Source organism: Leptinotarsa decemlineata, unplaced genomic scaffold (genome assembly GCF_025532065.1).
Source record: "Leptinotarsa decemlineata unplaced genomic scaffold, Ldec_3_MD MMD2_tig00026328_RagTag_RagTag, whole genome shotgun sequence".
In the NCBI taxonomy this organism is placed as follows: Eukaryota; Metazoa; Arthropoda; class Insecta; order Coleoptera; family Chrysomelidae; genus Leptinotarsa; species Leptinotarsa decemlineata.
In genome coordinates, this window is record NW_027412688.1 from 20,623,323 (window position 1) to 20,648,618 (window position 25,296).

General features: G+C 36.6%; 1 protein-coding gene across 1 annotated transcript; it reads right to left on the reverse strand.

Moving 5' to 3' along the window:
- Positions 1–16,134: 16,134 nt before the first annotated feature.
- Positions 16,135–16,644, reverse strand: LOC141485622 (uncharacterized). The gene has a single exon (XM_074182653.1). It carries the CDS (start codon positions 16,642–16,644, stop codon positions 16,135–16,137), a length of 510 nt encoding a protein of 169 aa, XP_074038754.1.
- Positions 16,645–25,296: the final 8,652 nt, after the last annotated feature.

Here is a 25,296-nt window from a genome sequence, read left to right on the forward strand (position 1 = left end):
TAATTGGCATGTAGCTTTGTGTAATCAAGATATTGAAACCAACACGAAATGGCTATCAATGTTCATCATGTAGCATTATATATTAACATTTACTTAATATTCATAAATTCATGTACTTATATTTGTATCTGTTCAGCTGGGCTTAATATTATTCTGTCTATATACTCTGCTCTTGTCTTTAAAGTTTTATTTGTTCATTTTCCTATATACATGTTTCACTTTACTAGACTTTGCCAATGAGATGCTCAGATCTTGGGTAATAAAGCATATTTTGATTTGATTTGATATTACTAAAGATCTTAAATGATAAATATCACTAATACATGTTTCAATATAAATTCCACCATCATTAGAAAATTAATAAATGTTTTTAATGTTTCTGTTAATAACAAATAAATGTTAGATGCTTGTCCCACTCGGCATTGCCCGGTGAGATATCATTGCAAGGACTTATGCAGCGTGTCGTTGCTGTGCCGTTGTTTCCGGTTTCAAGGTCAAAATACTCCGGAGGTAACATAACTCCCCAATCGAATCTCCAGATGGAGGCTGATTCGAGGGCACTATTTTTGACAGTCAGCGGGGTCCTTCTAACATCATTCCATAGGGGAGTAGGGTGATAACTGCAATTGCTAAGAGGCTCGCTAGCAACTTCAAAATGGATTTCTGCAACATCAGAGGATTCAACTCAAATATAAACTCAGTGTACCAACATCTGCAAAAAAATAGTCCTCATATTCTTTCATATTCATCCCTATGGGATGTCCACAGGGAGGGGTCTTATCACCCCTCCTCTGGAACATAGTTCTGAATACCCTAATTAATCACCTTAACAAAAATGGATTCTACACAATTGCATACGCAGATGACATAGTTATTTTGCAGACCAGCAAATTTGTAAACGCACTGTGCGATAGAGCGCAGGATGGGCTCAAATTAAAAGAAACATGGTGTAAGGAACACTTACTGTCGATCAATCCCAAGAAGACTGAGATGGACCTTTTCACCAGGAAAAGAAGTTTAACGGGCTTAAAACCTCCCGAAATCTACAAAAGCAAACTAAACTTCTCTGAGGAGGTGAAATACCTTGGTACTATCCTCGACAAAACGCTAACATGGAACTCTCATCTACAGAGTAGAGCACAAAGAGCATACGTGGCTTATGAGCAATGTCGAAGGACAGTGGGACGCGTATGGGGTCTTCCACCCCGTGTGGTCACCTGGATCTACAATGCAATAATAACAACAATAACGTATGGGGCCATTGCATGGGGACCGAAAGTTCTAGAAGCAACGGCCATCCAAAAATTATATCAAATACAGCGACTGGCTTGTTTAAACATCACAGGGGCCATGAGAACAACACCAACTGCGGCAATGGAATTGATCACGGGTCTGACCCCTCTGGATCTGTACATTAAGGAGGTTGCGTTAATGGCCATGGTACGATTACGCACGGCTGGTGTAAACCTCGAAGTAGGGATGGGTCAATTGAGGCTTGGCCTATGGCGGGAATCGCTTACTGCGCAACCTCTGTTGCAGGCAACAAGTGATGCAATTGAACCCAGGTTTGTGTTTAATAAACCCTACAAAATACAAATTAAGCAGAACACAGAGTCAGATGCTACAAATGCAATACGGATTTATACAGACGGCTCTAAAACAAAAGAAGGCTCAGGATGTGGAGTGTACTCCAGATCACTAAACTTAAGGATTAAGTGGGGAATGGGAAGAAATACCAGCGTGGTCCAAACGAAACTGGCTGGTATCCCAATCGCCACAAAAAAAATAACCAAAAAAGGAATTTCTGGCAAAAACATAACAATCTGCACTGATAGCAGATAAGCACTATTAGCCTTGAACAGACAGCGTGTTTACACAGGGCTAGTATTAGAGTGCCACCAAGATTTAGCCAAAGCCTCGGTGGATAATAACATTATCTTGACGTGGGTTAAAAGGCACGTTAGGAGTGAAGGTAATCGCATTGCCGACTCTTTAGCCAAGGAAGCGGCTGGACTAAGAATTTTAGGACCCAGTCGCACCCACGGCCTGATGACTTCGACAATTGCGGAACAAATCAAATATTACATCCATGCTCAATCCTTAAAGAGATGGGATGGAATCAAAGGATGTAATTTTGCCAGGATCACCTTCGGCGACCCTGGGAAGCTGGATCCGAAGAAATATCTGGCGATGACAAGGAAAAATCTACGCCTTACAGTAGGATTTCTGACTGGCCACTGTCAACTAAGGAAACAACTCCATAATATGAGGCTAGTGGACACACCTCTATGCAGGATGTGTGAACAGGAAAATGAGACTGTCAGGCATGTCCTGTGCGAGTGCCCGGAGTTATCGTCAATAAGAGAGTGTGTGTTCGGCGAGTCTTGGCCTACACCTGCCGATATAAAGGATATGTCTCCCAGCGACCTGTCAACCTTCCTGGAAAGGACAGTATGGACGATGACCTAGGAGGACAACCCCTCGGAAGGATGTACAATGGTTCACATGTGGCCTAAGTGCGTGGGCTTACACTCACCCTCCATCTGTATCTGAAGGGATACAGATTCTTTCACTCACAGAAACTGAAGTCAGTGCTTCAACCTACCCCTTCAATTTTCTATACCCCGGCTTTGATTTTCAATTCTGATTCAGACGAAATTCTGGAATATATCATTTCATCCGAAGCGATCTTTCCTGTCAACGAGAGGAAATGCTGGAACCCCAAGACTGATGTTATGTGATTTGAAATGAAATCACAGAATATGACTTCATTCATCGTGTCTTTCGACCACCACGCGAAACAAAATATAGAGCACTATTCCCTTTACTTGCAAACACCATTGACTTTCTGCAAGTCAATCATCCCAGTGCCAGAATTTCCACAATATCGAATGGTTTGAAATGTTTGACTGAATATCAACAGAGAACAAGGTCGCGAAATTGAGGCTTCTGCAATAAGCAGCGGACTTACTAACATTATGAATGAACCAAGCAGAATTCCCGATCGTGACGGGGAACATGCTAGTCTTCTGGATCTATACTTAAAAACCAATCCAGAAATTTGCATTCACCGTAAGGTCTTCAAAAGGCGAGTTGCCTGTGAAAGATAAACAGCATGCACACTGTGCATGCTGTTTTTAGCGAGTGCATTGGCTTGGCATAAGACGGTTGAGCAAACCTGCCATCGAATGCCTGCTTCCACGTAGCCCGGGTGGATACGGGGATGTCAGAATAACTTCTGTCATTCCCTAACTGAATGGCATCCCAACAAAGGCCTTATCCTAAGGTGTGTGTATCCGTGCCGAGAGGATGAATGACACTCAGCCTATCAGCTTTTCCTAGCTACCCGTGGGACTTTTATGGACAGAGTAAACTCAAAAATTTTTTCTGACGCTGAGTCAGTAAAGGAGATGAATGTCGAGCTTATCCCTCCAACTGACCTACCTGTAAATTTAGATCATGAGCGGGTCTACGGAAGAGATAGATGTCGAGCTTATGACTCTATGTAAATTTAGATCCGGAGCGAGAGCTTCTTAACTCTCCAACTCGTGATCCAATAACTGAATCTGAAAAAAGATTTGGTGGTGCAGTCAGGAAACGACTGAGTCGTTTCCTCAAGAGCGGGGTACCTAATGAAACCGCCTTGCACCAAATTCTTGAGCTGCGTACGCATAATCTGTCGCAGGTAATGGAACAAACCCCCAAATGAGCAGGGGCAGAAAAGCCCTGCACGATTAAGTCTAAGACATCGTCAGGTGTAGCTGATGTGCAAAAACCCTCTAATGGAAGGTTGTCGCGGGTAGCAGGGTGGAAATCTTGCACCTTGACTATCCGACTACTTCATTTAGGATGAAACAGCAGAGCATATACTTTGTGCCTACCCCACTGGGGACCGAATCAGGTTTTTAGAATTCGTCAGAGCCATATTGTTACCATTTGACATGAAAGACCACTCATCATACAAACTGATCGGCTTCGTTAAGAAGCTGGGTTTATTTGGTCGGGTGTGAATAGGTGTGGGCCACAATAAACCCTTGCGGGTTACGGTGGAGGGTCTTATAGACCCAATCACTTTGAACCTAACCTAAGGTCTCCAAAAACTCATTTCAGTGTTGAGTGAATTACCGATAAATGTTGAGGAACAATATAACCCGGTCAAATTTTAGCATAACAGATTTGTTGGAGGATCTTCAAGACCATTTTCTGAATTTTCCTGACCAGATGTTTTTTTCAGCTCTAATGATCCATCAACTTGTGCTTTTGAAGTCACAGAAGTTATTGTATCATCCATGGTTGCATATATTCCTTTTTCAATGAAACAAACTTTTAACGGCAAACCTCGGTTCAACAAAGCTTGCGAGCAAGCTGTCGCCTCAAAAAATTTCGCCTACCAGCAGTGGCGCAGAAATCCAAGAACCAAAAATCTAACTATCACAATCAGAGAATAAGGAATAAACTGCTTGCCAATCCTAACGGGTTAAGACTCTTCTAGTCAGTAGGTAAAGCTTTTAATGAAAACTTCATAAAATTCACAATTCCACCACTGACACAAGCGGATGGTTCAATTGCATCAACAGCCACATGAACAGCCAATCTACTAGCTGAACAATTTGCGTCCCATTCCACAGTCGATTTTCTGGAAAAGGCACCAGCCACTATTTCCACACTAGAATCCACAATGCCGGAAATTACTTTTCGACAGCGTCTAGTTAGACTTCAACCTGCCTTAAAAGGAAGGGGTTTTTCATTCTTGTTGCAAGATTGCTCGAGTTCAGTCTATCCCCACAAAGGGCCCGAAAAATCTTCCAAACATCTATAGACCAGTCGCTTTGCTATCAGAGATATTAACAAACACTCAGAAAGCCGTAAACCAAAATATCCTTGAATATTTGGAAGGCTTTAACATCTTGAGCTCTCATCAATATGGCTTTCGGAAACAAAGGTCAACCTGCGAACTTCTATCGTACGCCACCCATATTTGGAATAACACAGTCGAGAAACATGAAGAGTCAAGAGATGTTACGCTTGATATTTCTGAAGCCTTCGACCGTATGTGGCATGAAGGTTTGCTGGCCAAACTTCGATGTTATGGACTATCGAAGCTTCCTGAAAGCACGTTCCCTACAAGTGGCTGTCGATTGTTTATTAACGACTTATTGGAAAAAAAACAAGAATCTAATATATTGCTTTGCTGACGACAGCACACTTGTCTCGTCTTTCCATTTGGATTTCAGGACATCGGCTGCGAACACACATCTTCACCGACAGCAGGAATTTGCATATCTCAATGAGGATCTAGAACGATTTCGAATTGGGGTGAAAGTAACCAGGTTCAATTCAATACCACGAAAACACAGGCATTGGTTTTCTCCAGAAAGATAAATGTCTCCGTACCGGATATGATAATGTCAGGTCAGACAATTCCGCTGTCTGCTTCGATAAGTTTGTTGGGGGTTGGAATGAACACCCATATGTCTTGACACAACCATGTCGCTGGAATTGCATAGGCTGCTTCTCAAAAGCATGTAATAGGGGAGCCCAAGCGGGGATTTCGGGATTTAATGAAGCGCGGCAGATTAATATACAGAGGGATACCTTGTACCCGGTCAAGTATCTCCACCAAATATGAGCCCCATATATAAGGCCGCCCGTGAAAGACAAAGGATCAGTTTAGTAAAAAAAAATTGATCATCAGAAATTCTCGAGCGCGTCAGATTAAGCTAGGGTGAGTTAATTAAATGCTAAGAAGTGTATATTCCAGTAATCTGACAATTTGAGAGTGACGTAAAGAAAGGGGAAGGCAGTAAAGTTAAAAAAACGTCATCTCGACATTGTCGAGCGTAGCAAATTTTTTTTTTATTTTGAAGAAAATAATTCAAGGATATCGAAAAATATATAATCTGACGGTTTCCGCAAGCCGAAATAGCAAAAATTCGTCGAGAAAGTTTATTTAATGCGTGCAGCTGCGTTTCTATTTCTTTTTTACTTTTTCTCTATCTATTACTCTCTTACTCCGTCCCCACTCTGAATTCTGTTGCCATGACGCCATCACAGCTGATCACAGAGACTCGTTCGTGATGAAGATGAAGATGATGATTAATTAATCAATCACTTGATGGATGTAGCCGTTACTACGTGGTACGGAATCATAATGAAGAAAAGAGAAATGAAACTTCCTATGTTTTTTACCACTTTTATTTGTAACTAACGTTACTGCAGTTTCGTCCTATGAGGACATTTTCAAACTTATATATTGTATAAGTAACTGCAGTAACGTTAGTTAAAGATAAAAGTGGTAAAAAACATAGGAAAGTTTCATTTCTCTCAATAATCAATTGATTATAAATAATTAAGCATTTTTTTCAAATTATTTCTTTATAAATACAAGTATTTGCATGCTATTTTCCTGAGCTTTTCAATTGATTAAGTCCATTGATTGAAAAAAAAAAAATCTGTCAAATTAGGCGAATCCCTCTAAATAGTTGTCAGATTATGAAACAGCACGTCTAAAACATAAAGATGAATCATATATATCTCAATCTGACGCGCTTGAGTATTTCGATATGACGATTTTTTTTGCACATTATAATAATGGCCGCGAGTTTGCGTCAGATCGAAATCGTCAGATTATTGAATAAGAGCTTTTTTTTTGGTGCACTTAACACCCCCTTAGAAAATCTGACGCATTCGATTAATTTTTTTTTTATTTTCAAACCTTATGTACAACCACCCACATCATGCAAACGATCAGATTAACATACCAAAATTATTAAAAATACGTAGGACATTGATTTTTTTCTTCTTATCATCTATGCTTTGCAACCTAATAGGTCTCTACGATGCTCGAGTAAATCCCCATTTTGCATCGTGGGCTCCCCTGCTGCACTGTTTCGAACCAGAAAACTGTTCACACATCAGCAACTTTTGATGCTTATTTGATGATCAGATCAGACCTTTGCCTGTATTTTGTCCTTGAAAAAAATCGTGCGCTACTGGCTGTAGCGTATTTCATTCAGTGAACCTAGCTGTGACTCATAGTTCATTTTGAGATAGGAAGTACTTCTTTAAAGTTGGAATCGGTGAAATTTCAAATTTAAATTAGTGCAGAGAACGTTGAGAATTTCACTTGGTGAGAAATATTTCCATTCCAACTTCTTTTCTCAGAAGAGGGAGCCATAATTATGAAAGTCAATTGGGCGTGATCAGTTACAATTATTGCTATGGAAAACATAAATCACACACGTGAGTTATTCAAATCTTTATCGTTTATCGAATAAGTACGTCTCAAGAGGTCAGTGAATAAAAACCACCAAACTTGATAAAAATCTTTTCAAGTACTTTTTTTGTTCATTGAATCGTTATCTTGGTGAATTTAAATGTCAGTAGAACATGATGAAATCATAATTTAAAAATAATATTGGATCTTACTAAGATTATAATTCATGGAAAAATTGTGAAACACATCCATTTCCACTTCAAAAATGATATTATTCGAATGAGTTTTCTTAATTTTTATGAAGGTTGGTAAGTAGAAAAAATTAATGATCGGAAAAAACTTTTTCCAAACTAGAACAGAACAGAATATGACCAAAAGTAATTTCACGATATTCTGTATATTTTTATACAGTATGTTCCAAGATTAATTTTGCAAGAAGTTTGATAGACTGAACATTTTTCAATTTCATTTTGTGGTTATGTGATCAAACTCTGCCTCGCCCTTACCTACGCTATTTCACTGATATTTATTGGTCTCAAGCAACATTGCCTGTGAATCGCGGAGGGTTGGGTTTGCGCTCAGCATTATCGATGACTTCACCAGAATATGAGTCATAGCCGTTGAAGGCGAATCTATTTGGTGTTCTCGAACCAAAAGGCATCTTCCTACGGATCTCAAATCTCTTCAAAAAGCATGGTAAAAACCTTTACTAGATATTGATTCTGACTACATCACTTTATCCTTGCTATCTCCCTTTGAAAAAGCTCGCCCCAATGCCGTCAATATTAAAGAATCTGGTGCTTGGTTGAACGCATTATCTGTTGCTACTTTGGAAATACTATTAGATAATGATACTTTCAGGATAAACATTGGATTCCGATTGGGTTTAGATATTTGTACTCCTCATTTGTGGTAGTGAGGTGAATGAAAAAGGTAATTACTCATGGTTTGAGCTGCAGAAAGGGTTCTGTACATTTTCCAAGACATCATTGAAAAAGCCTTAATATCAGCCGGGATACCTACTATCCTAGAACCGCTAGGTACTAGCCGAAATGATGGCAAACTACCTGATGGAATGACTCTTGTTCCTTGGAAATATAGCAAAGTTGTCGTTTGGGATTTCACAATTGCGGACACATTGGCCCCATTTCATTCAGTTGGAACGTCCAAAAATGCAGGTGCTGCTGCCGTAACACGCGAGAAAGCAAAACAGCAAAAGTATCGAAATTTTGGAAATAACTTCATATTTCATCTTGTGGCTGAAGAAAATTTTGGTGTATTTGGCCCTTATCTCCAAATTTCCTGAATGAAATTGGCCGAACGGTGACTGAAGAAACTGGAGATGAAAGATGTACCACTCTTTTTATGCAAAAAATACAACGGGGTAATTCAGCTTCTGTTTTTGGCACTATTCCAACGTCACATTCACTACATAGAATTTTTTCCGTTGCTTACATATCATATTTATACCTCAGTCATGATGAAAGATTGATTCCTAATAAAACCTCCCACATTTTCTGTGATACTTCCCATAAATTTCTACCAGAAGATACAAAGAAATATGAACAAATTCCGGAATCATCTTTTTTTCTCAAATTCAAAACGTCTGCTATAATCAGTTTTGAACCGTTTAGATTTTTTTTAAACAGACGCTTCAACCACGTAGGGTTATTAACGTAGGTTCAGTGATACAGATTATGCTAGTGCTATATTTCGTGTAACATAATAATAATAATAAATCGTCTATATTCATCTTTGAACACATATGTAAAGAGATAACAATAATAGGTATTCGACCAAGTTTATTGACATGTTTTGTGAACCTCAATTCATTGTCTAACCAGAGTCCGAGATTTTTTGTTTCATTTTTTATGGGAATTTTTCCCCACCCAAAATGATGTCGATTGGGGTACTGGCTAGATTACGTTTGAGCTTCGGTCCGAGAAACAATGCGCTGGACTTACTCGCGTTCAACTTCAGATTATGTGCTGCAGATACATTTATCAAATAATCCAGATCCGAATTTAAAGCAGCGGTAACATCGGGTTTCACTTCTTCGAAAGATAAGTATAGCTGGGTATCGTCCGCGTAATGGTGTTTGCGTCAGAATTTGACGAATGAATGAAAATCTGAGATGTACAAAGAAAATAACAGTGGGCCCAATATTGATTCTTGCGGAACACCATGGCTCAAAGCAAGGGTCTCTGAGGATTCAAGGTCATGAACCACTCTCCGTGTTCTTACCTCCAGGTAACATTCCAATAGTTTCACTGAATCAGAGTGGAATCCAAAGAATTTTAATTTACTTATGAAAACCTCACGATCCATGGTATTGAATGCTTTGCTGTAATCCAACAGGATCAGACAAGTAACCTTTCCTTCATCAGTTGCCCTAAAAATATCATCGACAATATTCGTTAGAGCTGTGGTGCTGCTAAATTCTCCCCTGAAACCAGACTGAATCGGTGGTATAATATAATGTTTCATTACGTATTCATTGATTTGATTGTATTAGTATATTATTACATGATAACCATCATGTAATGATGGTTATTAAGATATGAGCATTAACCGGGATACGAAACGAGGCGAAGGCGAGTTTTGTATGGTATATGCTAGTGTATTAATAACCATTACATGAGAGTTGCATACGGTATTTTCTCTAAACCCGATAAATAATGAAAAACTATAAATATTATATTTGTTTTTTATCGACCATTTTTTAAGTAATTGTTACCTTCCACAATCTGAAAAAATATAAAAATTATAATGGAGAACTTTATACAAGTGTAGAAGGGCAAACTTTTTAGTTTACCCCGATAAGTTACTGCGTAAAAATCAAAGTATTTTTCACAAAGGAAAATCTTCTATTTATCAGTAACTTGTCGTATTTCACAATTTTGCCTATCAAAAAAATTATTAAGAAATTATACTTATCTTTTACGTTTCGGAGGCCAAAATCTGCCTCCGTCTTCAGAAATGGATAAAAATTAGAATATATACGCAGTTATTCCTTTTTTGATAGCTTATTTCTTTACTTCTTCGACAGATGTCAAAGAAGTTTTGAAATATGAAATTATGTCAATGTTGTTTCGATGTAATACAAGGTACTCTCCGATATCAGTTTGTTGCCATTTCGCCACTATCCAAAGTTTTCTTCAAGATGGGTAGCCAAGTACGGTCTATTTCTAAGGAGCTATTCGAGATACAATTCTCTCCAGACATGAGAATATACGCTGATTCTTTTAGCTTACGTCTCTTAGAATGAGGCTCATTGGTAATCTTTCTTGTCCTATTCCATTCCACCCGATGTTCACCGTCTGATTTTAAAATGTGTTCTGATAATTTTGATCCTGTCAATTGTCTATTTTTTATATAACCTCGATGTTCATTCTCACGCACTTTCAATGGTCTTGAGGTTTCACCAATGTAACTTTCACCACAAGAACAAGGTATTTTATAAATACAAATTTTTGTTTTTTCTTCAGTGTTGTTGGGTTTTGTATGATAAAAAACTTTTTTTTTCCTCCACAAAAAATGACTTTCGTTGAATATTATATTTGTATTGAACACATTTACAGTAATCAACTCATATTTAAAAAAAAAACACAAACTTAATGGTATTATCATGAATATATGAAAACTATAAAGATTCTAATTGTATTTATATTGAATATAACAACTGTAATTAATCTGATCTTTTAAAAATATTGGAGTCGATGGTATTCCTTCTATATCGCTGTTTTCAGACATTTTGATCATATAGGTAGGTAATATGAAAACTGATTTTGACAAATAAATTAATTAGTTACTTAGGTTAGAATCTAGGACAAACAAAGGAACAGGATTCTTGATTGAAAAATTATGGGTTTCTATTGGTTGATAATCTGTATCGTTATGAAAAATCTGTATCATAATGGACATCATTATGAAACGGATTATGGTCATATAAGTGTATTGTTAGAGTACTGGTGTAGAAAAAAAAATTTTCCAAACGCTTTAGCTAGAACTGGCAGAAGACTGATTGGTCTTAAATGGTTGATATTGGTAGGATTCGTTATTTTTGGTAAGGGGATCACAAGTGACAATTTCCAAGCCGTAGGGAATGTTGAGTTATTTATGCAATAATTGTATATGTATGATATATACTCGATTAGAAAATTAGAGACCAAATTGACCATTTTCAATGTCACTAATGTGTTTGAGAAAAGATAAGAGATTGTCAGTATTACAATTTTCTCCTAATGTGTCTTTGAGTGAACGGGTAATATTGAAATTGAGTCTATCATTATGATATAAAACGCATTCGGTTAACATATGTTCAACACTTAAAATAGAATTACACACTGTATATTTAGGTTCTGTTCGCCCGTCAGAAGATGTCCATGAGTATGTATGACCCAGTCGAAGTCGTGTGAGGATTACTTGTTTTCGCGTGTTATCAGGTGTGTGCTTTCATGGTAGAACTGATGCCTTGATGCTGGATAATTTTGAGGATGATACATTCCATTGGGATTGCCAACAGTTAGTGAGGATATGTTTGTGAAAGGGTTTGAGATCTCGGTACGCAACTTGAAGTTCTGTTGCTGTAATCGGGTTGGTAACAGCTTCCTTTACTAGTTTGTCCGCCATCTCATTACCTGCTATTCCTATATGCGATGAAATCCACATAAAATGAATTTGTAGCAGAGAGTGTATAGCTATTTTCATGAGGAGTATGATGGGGTGGTTGGTGTACAGTTCTTCAATTGCTCCAAGTGCATTCAGCGAGTCTGTCACAATAAGGCATTTTGTTTTTTTAGATTTATATTCTTTAGATTTCTTTATTTCCTTCATTATGATGAACATTTACATTTCGTAGAGGAAATGTCAAAGCACATACACATATTCAACTTAGAACAAGTAAATAAATAAATATGAGGTGAAACAAATACAAATATTCACATAGAATATGAGTAATCATGAGGCAAAAAGATGAAAATATTCATTCAGTGTATAAAAACAATGGTCGAACAAAAACGACTTCAGTCTATTTCTGAATTTCGTTGGGTTTTTGGTGGTTTTTATTTATTTGGTAATTGATTGAAAATTTTAGTTCCCAATAATTTAGGAGAATTTTTAGTAATTTTATATTTAGGGGTTTTAGTGTATATTAGTCCCTTTTGACGTGTATCAAAATTATGGATATCACTTTTCAGGGTGAAATCGGTTTTGTTCGTAAACACATAGACGCATAACTCAAAAATATATATACACATTAGAGTTAAAAGTTTATATCTTTTAAAAATTATTTTGCAGGAATCTTTCTGAGAAATATTAAATACATATCGAAGTATTGCTTTTTGTGCAATAAAAACATTCTTGCTCTTTGTTGAGTTGCCCCACAAGCAAACACCGTAACGCAACCTGGATTCGAACTGAGCATAATAAACTTTCATTAGTTGGTCTTTATTAAGAACAACCCTCAAATTTCTGAACATATAAGTTACTGAGCTTAACTTGGATACCAGCTGATCAAAATGGGCATTCCAATTTGAATTTTCATCGATATGTATACCTAGAAATTTTGCAGTGTGAGTACTTTGCAGGTTTGCGTTATTGATATTCAGATCAAGTGTTTCGACTTTGTTTTGATAAATATGAAAACGAATTACTTGACTTTTTATGGTATTTAAAACTAAATCTTGATTTTTGAGATATTTGGAAGTCAGAGTCATAATATTTTCATATTTATTAATTAAGACATCTGTTCGTTTATCAGATATAAGTAACGATATATCATCTGCATAGGCATAAAATAGGAGGTATGAAATTTCTCTATCTATATTGTTTATATACAGTATGAAGAGAATCGGTCCCAGGATGGATCACTGTGGCTTTCCAGCCTGAACCGTTTTCATTTCGGATGTGGAAGAACAGATAGTATCTCCATAATCAAATTTATGAGACACGCATTGATTTCAATTAGTGAGAAACGAAGAAGCCCAATTGAAAGAATTTTCCCTCAGACCGTAAGATTCCAGAATATTCAATAATTTCACATGATTGATGCAATCGAACGCCCTGCTTACATCACATAAAATTGCAGCAGGGCACTCGCCCGCATCACTAAACTTCACTAGGTCATCATAAACACTAAGTAAATCAGTTTGAGTTGATTTTCCTGATCTGAAACCATGATGCATTGGTATTAAAACCTTAGAAAAGCTCTGGGAAATAGTGATTGGTCTGAAATTCTCTATGGATGATAGTTTTTTGTTTTTTTGAATAGGAATTACTTTTCCAACTTTCAGAACCGTTGGAAAAGTATCAGTTAGGAAAGAGAGGTTCACTATATATGTAATTGGTTCAATAATGACGTGCAATATTTTTTTATAATAAAAACAGGTATTTCATCTATACCCGATGATTTTTTGGTTTTCATTTTTTCAATAATCAACTCAAGCAATTCCATTTCACTGTATAGCTTCAGAAACATTGTGTGTGGATTAGAGTCAAAGCCGATGTTGCTAGAGCAGTTGGTATTATAATCTTCTACGTTAATACTTTGTACCAAACTTGAGGCGCTTCAATGAAAAAGTTGTTGAGTTCAGTCACAATAAGAGAAGGATTTTCAATGGTTTGATCTCCTTTTTGATAACGATATTTTCACATAATTTCTTACCTCTGTTCGAAAGTTCAGATACGACACCCCACAGTGTTCGAGGGTTGTTGTCAGAGATAGTTATTTTCTCCTGATAATACCTTTTTTTTTGTTTCATTAATAAGTTTTATTTATGACATTTTTTGTTTTGTTTGTACATTTCAGTTGGAGAACAGTTATTTTGCTTTTGACTAAAAAGATGCTTTAATGAGGAACTAGACTTTTTTATTATATCATCTATCCAACCTTTATCTTTACATTTTAAGTACCTTTTTCGTTTAGGAAAACTAATTTCGAAGTTGTACATGAAAATGTTATGGAATTGACGAAAGGCTTCATCACATTTGTCATATGCATAGATGCAGGACCAATTTTCCCTCTCTAAAAGGTTTATAAAATTTGAAAAGTTTTCCTCATTGAAGGATCTTTTCATTTCCGTTTTATTATTCACCGTCAAATGGAGATTTTCGTTGAGTTTTAGTAACACTGTGCGATGATCACAGATATTATCATCTATAACGTAACAAAAATCCCCGTCCGTACAATTCGAAAAAATTTGGTCTACTATGGTGCATCTGGTGTTTGTGATTCTTGTGGGCCGACTAACCAATGAGCGAAGGTCATAACAAGACATTAGATCACATAATGATTTGACATTTTTATTCGAGTATAAATGGAGATTGAAATCTCCAGGTTTATAAACTGAGTTCATTGCGTCACGAATATTATTAAATAATATATCAATGTCCCCACAAGGGGATCTGTAGCAATTTATTATCATGAATTTTCGTTTATTTATTGTAAATAGGCTAGCACAAATATCAATATGTTGTTCAATGCAATACTTGTCAAAATCAATCACATCTGTTATATCATTTTTCGACCATATGGCAACCCCTCCACATTTTTAGTGGGTCTCGAATAAAAACTACTCAAAGTAAAACCTGGAAAATGTATACCGTTCAATACTACCTCCTCAACACCTGTCTCTGTTATACACAAGAATTGCAAGGTATGAAGGTACCCTAATTCTGTCTCTAAAACACTTTTTTCATCTACATTTATGGTGTTTATATTTAACAATAATAAATTTGGTTTGTACAAAGTTTGAACTGAAAGTGTGACGAAAGTGTGAAAAATGGCTTATATATGCACCATTTGGCTATAATTCTGGATTCATGGCAGCCTTAAAATTTTTTTCATACAGACCAACCTTAAATTTGATTTTAGCAATTCACAAGTAACTTCGGGAAGAACTTCCCTTAGCTCTCCTGACAGTTCCTCTGCTGATGTGTTTGGATCCACTCTACACACATGCAAATAGATGAACTTCGGTACACCTTTAATTTTTAATTAATCGTTGTAATTCAAGTTCAATATCTGCTATGGTTGCCATGTCAAACATGTTGGATTTGTTACTTTGGCGAAATTTAATGCTTTAATATAACATATTATAATTCCCCTGTGAATACTGTACTCTCTTTGGGTAATTTGGAGGAGGCCCTGTAATCAGAACTTACGAAAGCTGCCCCAACACCCTCTTTGGTTTTCGATGCGTCCGTGTATATCAAACAAAAGTCCTCATATTCTGTTTAAAATCTGTTTAAAATCTGTTTTTCCGTTAACCAGCTGTCGCACTCCTACGAACGACAACCCTCAGAAGTCGAAACTTGTGCGAGCTAAGGATTAACGAGGTCTTACCTTTTAACGTGTGATTCCTAACACGGTTAGGTATATTGGTTTATTGGTTGATGAAATTGTGTCTTAATTATCTCATGATTGGTTTAAACAGATTTTTTTTTATTTGGAAGTGAAAAACCTAAACTGGATAGGTAGCGGTTGTATCTCTCATAGAATGGAAGATCAGCTCTTTTCTTTCTAGTAAAAGTGTTTTTGAATCTTTTGCGACGACGTTGTGGTGAACTGGGTTTTCTGGATTTGAGTTGATAGAAGCTGCATATATAAGAGTCAAGAGTTGTCTCCGAGAAGATAATGATGGTTCACTTGCTTCACAACGGATGCTGATTACCGGACTAGTGCAGAAGACTCCAATTGCAATTATGATGGCATTATTCTGAATTGTATCTAGTTGTTTTAGAACTGTCTTCTTTCCCACGTTATATATGATTACCCCGTAGTCTAGTTTGGATCTTATTAATAACCTGTAGATTTGCATTAAGGTCTTTGAATCGGCACCCCAACTTTTACAGGAAATGGTTTTCATCAAATTCAGTCCTTTCTGACAGAAGGTTTTGAGGTGTTGAATATGTAGTTTTCAGTTTTGTCGGTGGTCTAAAATCATTCCTAGAAATTTTATATTCTCCACGTATTGGATACTCTTGCCGAAGGGTTGTAGTTGGGGTAGGTTTCCTTTATATCTCTTGCAGAACCGGATGCACTTGTTCTTGTCTTCTGATATCTGAAGTCCTGTGGAGGAGGACCAGTCTTGGAGCTTAACAAGAAAACGTTGTAGACAGTCATATATCGTTTTGGGTTTTTTTCCTTTGCCGAAGACTACGAGATCGTCTGCATATAGCCTTGCCTTGAGCGGTGTGGTGCACTCTTCTATTATGCTGTTGATGACTACAAGAAAAAGTGTTGTGCTCAAAGGAGAACCTAGAGTTACTCCGTTTTCCTGAATTTTCGTGGTAGACAGGATTCCGTTAGTTTGTACTCGAAACTTGCGAAGTTTCAAAAAATTGTTCAAAAATGCTAGAGAGTTTGCACCAAATGACCATTTTTTCAGTGTTTTCAGTATTGTATGTTGCCGTACCGAATTACTCATTATACATGTTAACGAGATTGGTCTGTATGATTCTGGAGATGATTTTGATTTGTTTTCTTTTTATGTATTGGTATAATGATTGATTCAGTCCATTTCTGAGGAAATACTTGTTTGTTCCAGATAATATTGTATATTTTGAGTAGCAATTTCTCAGCATTTTCTGTAAAACTGTTGGAATATCATCAGGGCCAGGAGAAGAACCTTTCATGCATTTGAGGCATTCGCTAAGTTCTTTCAAATTTATTTGATTCTCCAATGTATTTGATGTTGTGACTGAAGAAATTTTAAACGATTTCTCTCTTAACCTCGTCTGTTTTACAATAATGTCAGGAAACTCATCGTTGCTGGAGTGTTTTTTTTAAACAAATGTCTTCCACGAATCGCGTTTACTCTTTTTCATCGTGTATCTAGCTATTGCTCTCAAGCGTTTGAATTATATCAGATTTTCAGCTGTTTTGTGTTTCTTGAATATGTTGAATGGCTTTTCATACTCCTTTATGGTTTTTTGGCATTCTATGTTTCACCAAGGAAGTGGGGGATATTTGAATATGGAACTAGTTTTTCCAATACTTATTTCTGCTGTTTCAATTATCATCTGTGAAAATAGCTCAACAAGCTGGTCTATGTTAAGATGTGATATTCCATTTTCTTTTATAGTTGATACTTTATTATCTATGATGGATTCATAGAGGTTCCAGTTCGCATTTTTCAGATTTTTTCAAACAGATTTTCTTCAGTTATAATGATAGGATGATGATCACTACCATACAAATCTGAAAATACTTCCCATTTCAGGACCATAGATAATTCCAGTTCGCAAAATGATGAATCAATTGCAGATGATTCCCCATTAGCTGTATTGGAGCGAGTGTTTCTACCGTCATTGAGGAGATTGAGATTGGTCATATTCATAAGATTTTCAATTTTACGTCCCATTGAGGTGGTTTTTTTGGAACCCCAAATATGGTTATGTGAGTTAAAATCTCCTGTCACTATTCGAGGTGTCGGTATCTGACCTAAAAGTTCGGTGAGTTCGTCAATACTAGGCTTATGGCTGGGACGAATGTAAATGTTGCAGATATTTATTGCTCTTGGCCCTTTAATCAACACCACTACTGCTTCTAGATTTGTCGTAATAGGAATGAGTTCTGTCTCTACTGACTTTTTTATATAGATAGCTACACCACCACTGGCTATAAGTTGATTGAGTCTATTTTTGTGGAGAGTTTTGTTTGAGAGTTTGTAGAAAGTGTCGTGTCGGAAGTGGGTTTCTTGTAGGCTTAATATGGTTGGAGTATATTTCGACAAAATAATTTTCAACATTTCGTATTGGGTATGATATCCATTGATGTTCCATTGAAGTATCGACGTGGATTTTTTTTAAGAGAGGAAAGTGGTAAGACCGGACTAATATGTCTCCTGGGACGTATCACTATCTTCTATGTCGCTAATCGACTCCAGTTCTAATTGTTCCTTGATTTTGTTCTGTATTTTGGTATATCTTGATTTTATCCTCCTTTCCGTTAGGAATGGATAAATCTTGTGTAGTAGAGAAAGAAGTCCTTGAATATCAGAAGTATAGGATTGTTCCACACTTAAAAGGATCAGGCGAGCCGTGGACGTTTTCAAAGAAGAGAAGATAATCTCGTCATATATGTTAACGCGTGTTTTATTGTGTTGTCCTCAAACATTGGTTTGGCTGGGTGTAAAAGGCCTTCCTTTGGTGGGTTATTGTCACCAGTCCTGACTTTTTTCCTACTCTGATCTGTATTAGGTTTCAAAAATGTTGGATTTTTATTGACTTCAAGGGCCGGTGGAGTTGTTATCTCAGATATAGTTCTCTCAGTTGGATTATTTGATGAAGGATTTTCATTAACAGTTTCTTGGAGATTGCTATCGGTGTTGACTGTGACTTTCTGTACAACGACGGCTGGGTTTTCTGTCGTAGTGTCCTTTAGGTGTTGAGGGTCTTCGGTTTAATTTGGGCAGTTGGCATAGCTGATGATCCAAGGAGAGGTATATCGGTAGGGTGTAATTTCAAAGTGATTGGGGGATTTTGGAATGGTCTATAGAAGTAACGTACGTTTGTCTTCGAAAGCTAAGAATGTGTTTGTATTCGAGATTAGAAACTCCTATTCTCAAAAAGGAAATTGGTGATACCAGGTTCATATTTAACTTGCGTAATTCCTGCTCCAAGAAAATATGGGAATAGAAGGGCACACATTTGAAATTATTAGCTTTTTGTTGGGGGTGATTAGTCTTCGAGCTGTATGGATTTCTTGGTCGATAAATTTTTTTCCGTTAGCGTTGTTCATGAATTCTTCAACTTTTTCTTCGGTGGACAGATATATGCATACTCCGTTGTTTGAGATTCTTGAGGAAAAGAAGGATAACCTTCGGGTCACTTTTCCTCCTAAAGCAAGAAGGTAGTCTTCTAACTTTCAGTTATCTAGGGCATTGAATAGAATTGCTTGTTTTTTAGTGGGGAACTTCGGCATGTTTGGTTGGTTCAAAACAATGGAAAACAATCTTGTAGAGTTATTGGTACTCCTGTAGTCAGAAGTACCCGCCGATGAATTTTCATCCATAATTGAAAGCAGGTTTCATCGAAGTCTAGTACAGACCTGTGTGCTGCTTCCTTGGGCGATGATAACAAACAGTATTCGTCCTTGGATTGACAGCAATTTACTATGTTTTTGTTTTGTAGGTGAATTCAATTAAGAAAAAACAATGGACTTACGGGTCTCCAAGTGGTCTTCAATTTTGTGAAGACGTGTGAAATCTGTAAAATTTTTGAATGGTTTATTTCACTAATAAACAAATAATTTTAAACGATTTTGATGAGTACACCTGTTGTTCACTAAGTCAGAACCGGACTCCTCGCCGTTCAGCTTTGAATTCCTCATCCCACCGATCCAACGAAGAGGTGAGTCATCGTATCAGTGATTACTCAGATGAAGACAGCAGTGGTGAACGTAGTATCGACAGTTTCAACATCAGATCAGTCAAAACTCTTGGGTTTATTAGGTTGAAAAATATTGGAAATACATGTTTCATGAACAGTATAATGCAACTACATGTTTGCTGGAATATTTGAAAAATAATACATTCATGGAAGATATCAAAACTAGTATTTGTGATATGAAAGGTGGTTTGAGCAAGGCGTTCGCAGAAGTTATCGAGGAATTAAAGACGCTCAGGAATTCCTTCGATATCTTCCAGGAGGTTCACATGAGGACCTTCATAAAATTACTGAGACACCTCAATCGATCATAATGGAGATTGGCGAAAAATTGAGCGACAGCGGAGAAACCCGAAAGTCCTGGCTAAGATATTTGAATATGAACAACTCTATGATTGTAGCCAATTCCGTTGATCAATAAAAATCCACTATAAAGTGCACACAGGTGGCCACTGATCAGTAACCTTTGATCCTTTCTGGGATTATTCTCTCCCCATACAACAAAGAACTGGCCAACTGAGTTTGTCACAATGCTTGGATTCTTTCAAAAGGGAGAAAACTCTGGATGGAGATGAAAAACCAACGTATTCGAGGTATAAGGAAATCCATAGGTTTTCCCGAATGAAAGTAATTCATTCGAAAAAATTCTCTCGAACGGAAAGATTCAGAGGCAAATTGAATGTTGTCATTGACTTTTCTTCCTTTTCTTCAGAGGGAAATGTGATAAATGTTGAGTAATCTATGATGTCACCTGAGAAAATAGATATAAATATAATTTTGCTATTAATAAATTTATTATAAATATGATTCCCAGAAGAAATGTAGAGATAGAAAAAAATTGTCATTTGTGAATTCGATTTTTGTATTTGGAAAGTTATTGAAAATTGAAATGCAATTGAAAATTTTGCTAAAATTTTGTGTTACCGATTTATTGTTTCAAGAATTTTGACTTTCACTATTGTGAACCATTTCAGAAAATAATCTTTCATACTATAATTTCAAAATAGTAGGCACTGTCTCTTGCAGTGACGTATGGAAATTAAACTGAACAGATGAGGAACCATGATGATGAAATTATATAGAATCACAATCTTGGCAACAATGTTTTCATATGTGAGAGTTACGAGAAGTCTCACCAATGTAAGCCAAATTACAGGATATGCATGAAATACTATAACACTTGGCCTGAAAAGTCCCAGGCCTAAGAGAGAAAACGCGTTTTTTTATTCAAAATCAGCAGTATTCATTAACTCAATCTCCATCAAGAGCCACACAATCATTCCAGCGTCGCTCCAATATTTCAATACCACTTTTGTAGAACAATTTTTTTTTGACACAAAATATGCCTCAGTTTCGGCAGGAACCTCTTCATTTGAGCGACATCTCTAAGAGGAGAGCATTTTTTGAGGTTTGCGAATAGCTAGTAATCGCTGAAAGCCAAATCTGACGAATACGGTGGTTGTGGGAGCAATTCGAAGTTCAATTCATATAGGTTTGCCATTGTTTTTATTGACTTGTGACACGGTGCGTTATCTTGATGAAACAATTTTTTTTCCATTTGCGGTCGTATATAACGCTGTATAATATGCATTGTTGATGGTATTTTCCTTCTCAAGAAAGTCGATGGATACTATACCGCGCACATCCCAACATACACCGAGACCGTAATCTTTCCAGCCAATTGTTGTGCTTTCGGACGCATTAGACCAGGTTCATCAGTTGCTATCCATTCAGATGACGATCATTTTGATTTCGAAAAAAAGGGATAGATCTATGTTTCATCTATTGTCAAATATCTACGCAAAAACTTCGATTTGTTATCTTTAAATGAGGCCAAACACTGCTCAGAATCAATCAGACGTTGTTGTTTTTGGTCAATAATGAGCTCACGCGGCACTCACTTCGAACAGAGTTTTCTCATAGTCAAATGCTCATGCAATATGAAGTAAACACGTTCTTTTGATACCTTCACCATGTTAGCTAACTCACGCAATTTCACTTTTAGATGTCCACTGCGTTCTGCATCATCAGTGTTTCTACGACCACAGTTGAAGTCAGCAAACCAATGTTTAATTGTTTTTTCTGATGGAACGGAGTCTTATTACACTTTTCAAGCACTTGAACGGTATTTTTCCAATCAAAAAGCAGTGTAAAATTAAACCACGAAAATTAGAATTTTGAATTTAGTGAAAGTAGAAATGTGACCATAAAACACCTAACTGAAAGTGTGATTAAAGATAACTACCGAAGAAAAACATCATCTAGATTGAGGTAACCCTGTTACTACGGATGGAACCAGTCAAACATTTTCTTCGAACAATTCAAGTACAACAGAAGAGTACATTAAGTAAAAATAAATTAAAATAAATTGTAGTATTGATATCAAATTATAAAAGAAAGTTCAGAATTATTCTCAATTTTGTGGAATTGTTGAAAGTTATTATCTTCATTGAGGAGAAAAGAAAAGGTATATTGTGTGTTAGATGCCAGTTTTTTTTTCGTTAAGGCAATTGGTCGTTCGAGAGATGAAGGTCATTTTCGGCAACGATCTCTTTGACGCTTTTTTTCTGTAGTGAAAATTTTGCCTTAACTTTTTGTTTCCATTATTTTGATTCTATTTTTCAATGTTTAATTTTTTCTAATTCCACTACAAATCAATTCACAACAATGACTGCATGAAGATTATAATAGTGGTCTGTAAGCTGAAGTGTTGATCTATTTCGAACCTTCGTAAGAGTTTGGTGCTTCCGTCAGACCGTCAGAGGTGGAGTCATGTTTGAAGATCATCAGCACCTGTTGGAATTTCCATTTCCAGATGATTTACCAATAAGCTTTGCACGGACTGGTTAATAGTCATATTAGGAAACGCTTGTTGAAGATCCAGAAATTCACATACGTTTTGCTACCTCTTGAACATTTACTACAAAGTAATCAAGTGAGCATTTTTCGACCAAAATATTCACAAACACAAGTCGAGATAGACTGTACGGAATCATTCAATCCAGAGCGGTCGGGAGTATTGCTTCTGTAATTGTTTTTCTCACAAAGAGTATTCAAGAAGAACCCCAAGAATAGAGAACAATCCTCTCGTTGTCCTTACGAGTATCTAGTGGACTTCAAAGACTCCAAGAAATCGTTTGAAGGAAAAGATGATACACTCTTACGAAACTGCAGCTGCATGAATGAGTGTTTGAGTTTGGTGATTGGGTAGGAAACATTCTCGTTCATCATTAAAACCTTGTTCTTGAAATTTACCGTCATGAACAACACTCGTAAAATGCTGTTAATGTAGAAAGTGTTTCCTAAATCATCTAATCCAATTTTTTTCTCAAGATTCGTAAGTAAGAACATATTTCACAGACTCTGCATGAGAACCATTTCTCAAGCTGCAATCGATCCTTCTAAGTAATGAAGAGTTTCGTAGAGGGATTGATTCGGCTTTTGCTACATGAATCTCTTTTACTGAAGGGAAACCAAATCACGAGGACTGCAACTCATATTTGGTGGGCAAAAATGACCTCAGTCCATTGACTTGACCGCACTGAAAAAGAAGTAGATGGATCAATTACTTGCGAATCAATCTTGATAGGATACTGATGAATATCCTTATATTTCGGCTTTTTTCGAAAATATTATAGTTTCGTACTGAAATAAGGGCAATGCATGATCTCATCAAAATTATGTGAAGGAAGAATAGTTCCAAGGGCCGAAGCAGCATGACCACGTTGATTAGCAATACTAATTCTTACTATCAGAAATCAGGTAGAACGGTGATCTTGCGTTGCTCGGCCCATTCTTCTTACGAGTTCATGAACGAATAACAGAGACTCCAGGCCATAAACACCAAAAGTTTCAACCGCTACTGGATGGAACAGATAGTTGTTACCAAAAGTTTGGTATTTTTTTCGTTTCAATTTTTCGCCAGACAATGCTGCGAACTTCGAACTTCCGGCTAGATGGGAAGCCGCGACCGTGCCAACGCAAGCGAAGTCCTATACCACAGGTTTACCGTATTTCCATGGCATGAGAGACATGCCATCTGGTCATTCATCATCATCTCGAATGGAACTTTAGGGTTCCGGAATCGCAGGAACTTCCGCTGATACCATAGCTTGTTTCAACATGTCGTTAGATGTCAAGATGCACTTCTTCTGCATCTCAAACCATGTTTATTTTTCTCATCAACTATACTATCGCAAACACAAGTATGAGGCACACATATGTTATAGATGAACCCATCCTAAGTCTCACTGCTATTCTGTAGTATCCAACGTCTAATAGTCTTCCAAAAGATGCAATAGTTAAAGCAAAGTTTTTATATATTGAATGTCCGACAGTGAGTAGACGTGTTTCAGTGTGCTCCTAGTATTCCATTCAATAAAAGGAGATATACCGCTTGCTCTATCATATACTATTCTCCAATATAGTGATATGGAAACTTGAAAAATATGGTAATTACAAGAGAAATCCGAGATGAAATTCAAAATGCTGTAAATTTAGCATTCAAACAATGTATGAAAGACCCAGAGTTTACAAAAACCTTATCAACATGTGTATCAGATGCTATCACAAAAACAATAACAAATAAACTTGCTGAGATGGAACAAAAAATTGAACAACTAAATATCAAGATGAAGCAGGCTGAACTAGGATATGAAACCGAAATAAATATACAGAATGTATCTCTGGATAAACTGAAAAATGACAATAATTGTCTCAGAGATACCATGGATCACATGGAGCAAGAAACTAAAATGAACAACCTAATAATTTTTAACTATCCAGAGAAGCACAATGAAAACATCAGACATGAAATGATCGAACTGCCGACTCACAAACTCACTATGAAAATCTGTGATGAAGATATTGATATATGCTACCGATTAGGAAAACCGAACAAAAGTAACAAACCACGAGGCATTCTGATGAAACTCAAAACATATCAGCTCAGACAAGAAATCTACCACAATAAAAAACTACTAAAAGGAACTGGGATGGTAATTAGAGAAGATCTAACCAAACTTCGAGTTGAACTCATGTCAAGAGCCATTGAAAAGTTTTCTATGCGGAATACCTCGACAGAAGCAGGAAAAATATATGTGAACCACAAAAATAAAATCACAGTTGTCAAATGTGCCAATGATCTTGAAAAATTTTTCTGTTGACTTACCAAGCAGTATTTTTTTGTTGTAAGATTATTTGTAATTTATCTACTAGAAGAGCTACATTTACCTTTTTTTTAATTATTTTGTTTACGAAATACGATGTTAGAATTTTTAGATATTTTAGATAAACAAGAAGATATCAATACTAAGACTTTCTCAACAATAAACGAATATATAAATGAATACACAACCATAAAGCTGACAGAGATAATTGGAATATTCCACTGCAATATTAGAAGTATTAAAAAGCATTTTGATGAACTCCTGATATATCTAGAGGAAGCATACAATAATATCGACATAATAGTTTTCTCTGAATGCTGGAATCTGAATGAGGTGAGCGATTTTCATATAAAAAATTATTCTATACATTACAATGGGTCGAAATTCAACCAAAGCGATGCTCTTATCATTTTCGTTAAAGATACTCTCTCATTCAATGTAACTACATTTGAAATTATCGAAACAACACTACCACGAATTATGCTAACATTGTTTAATTTAACGATAGGAATTACAGCATCT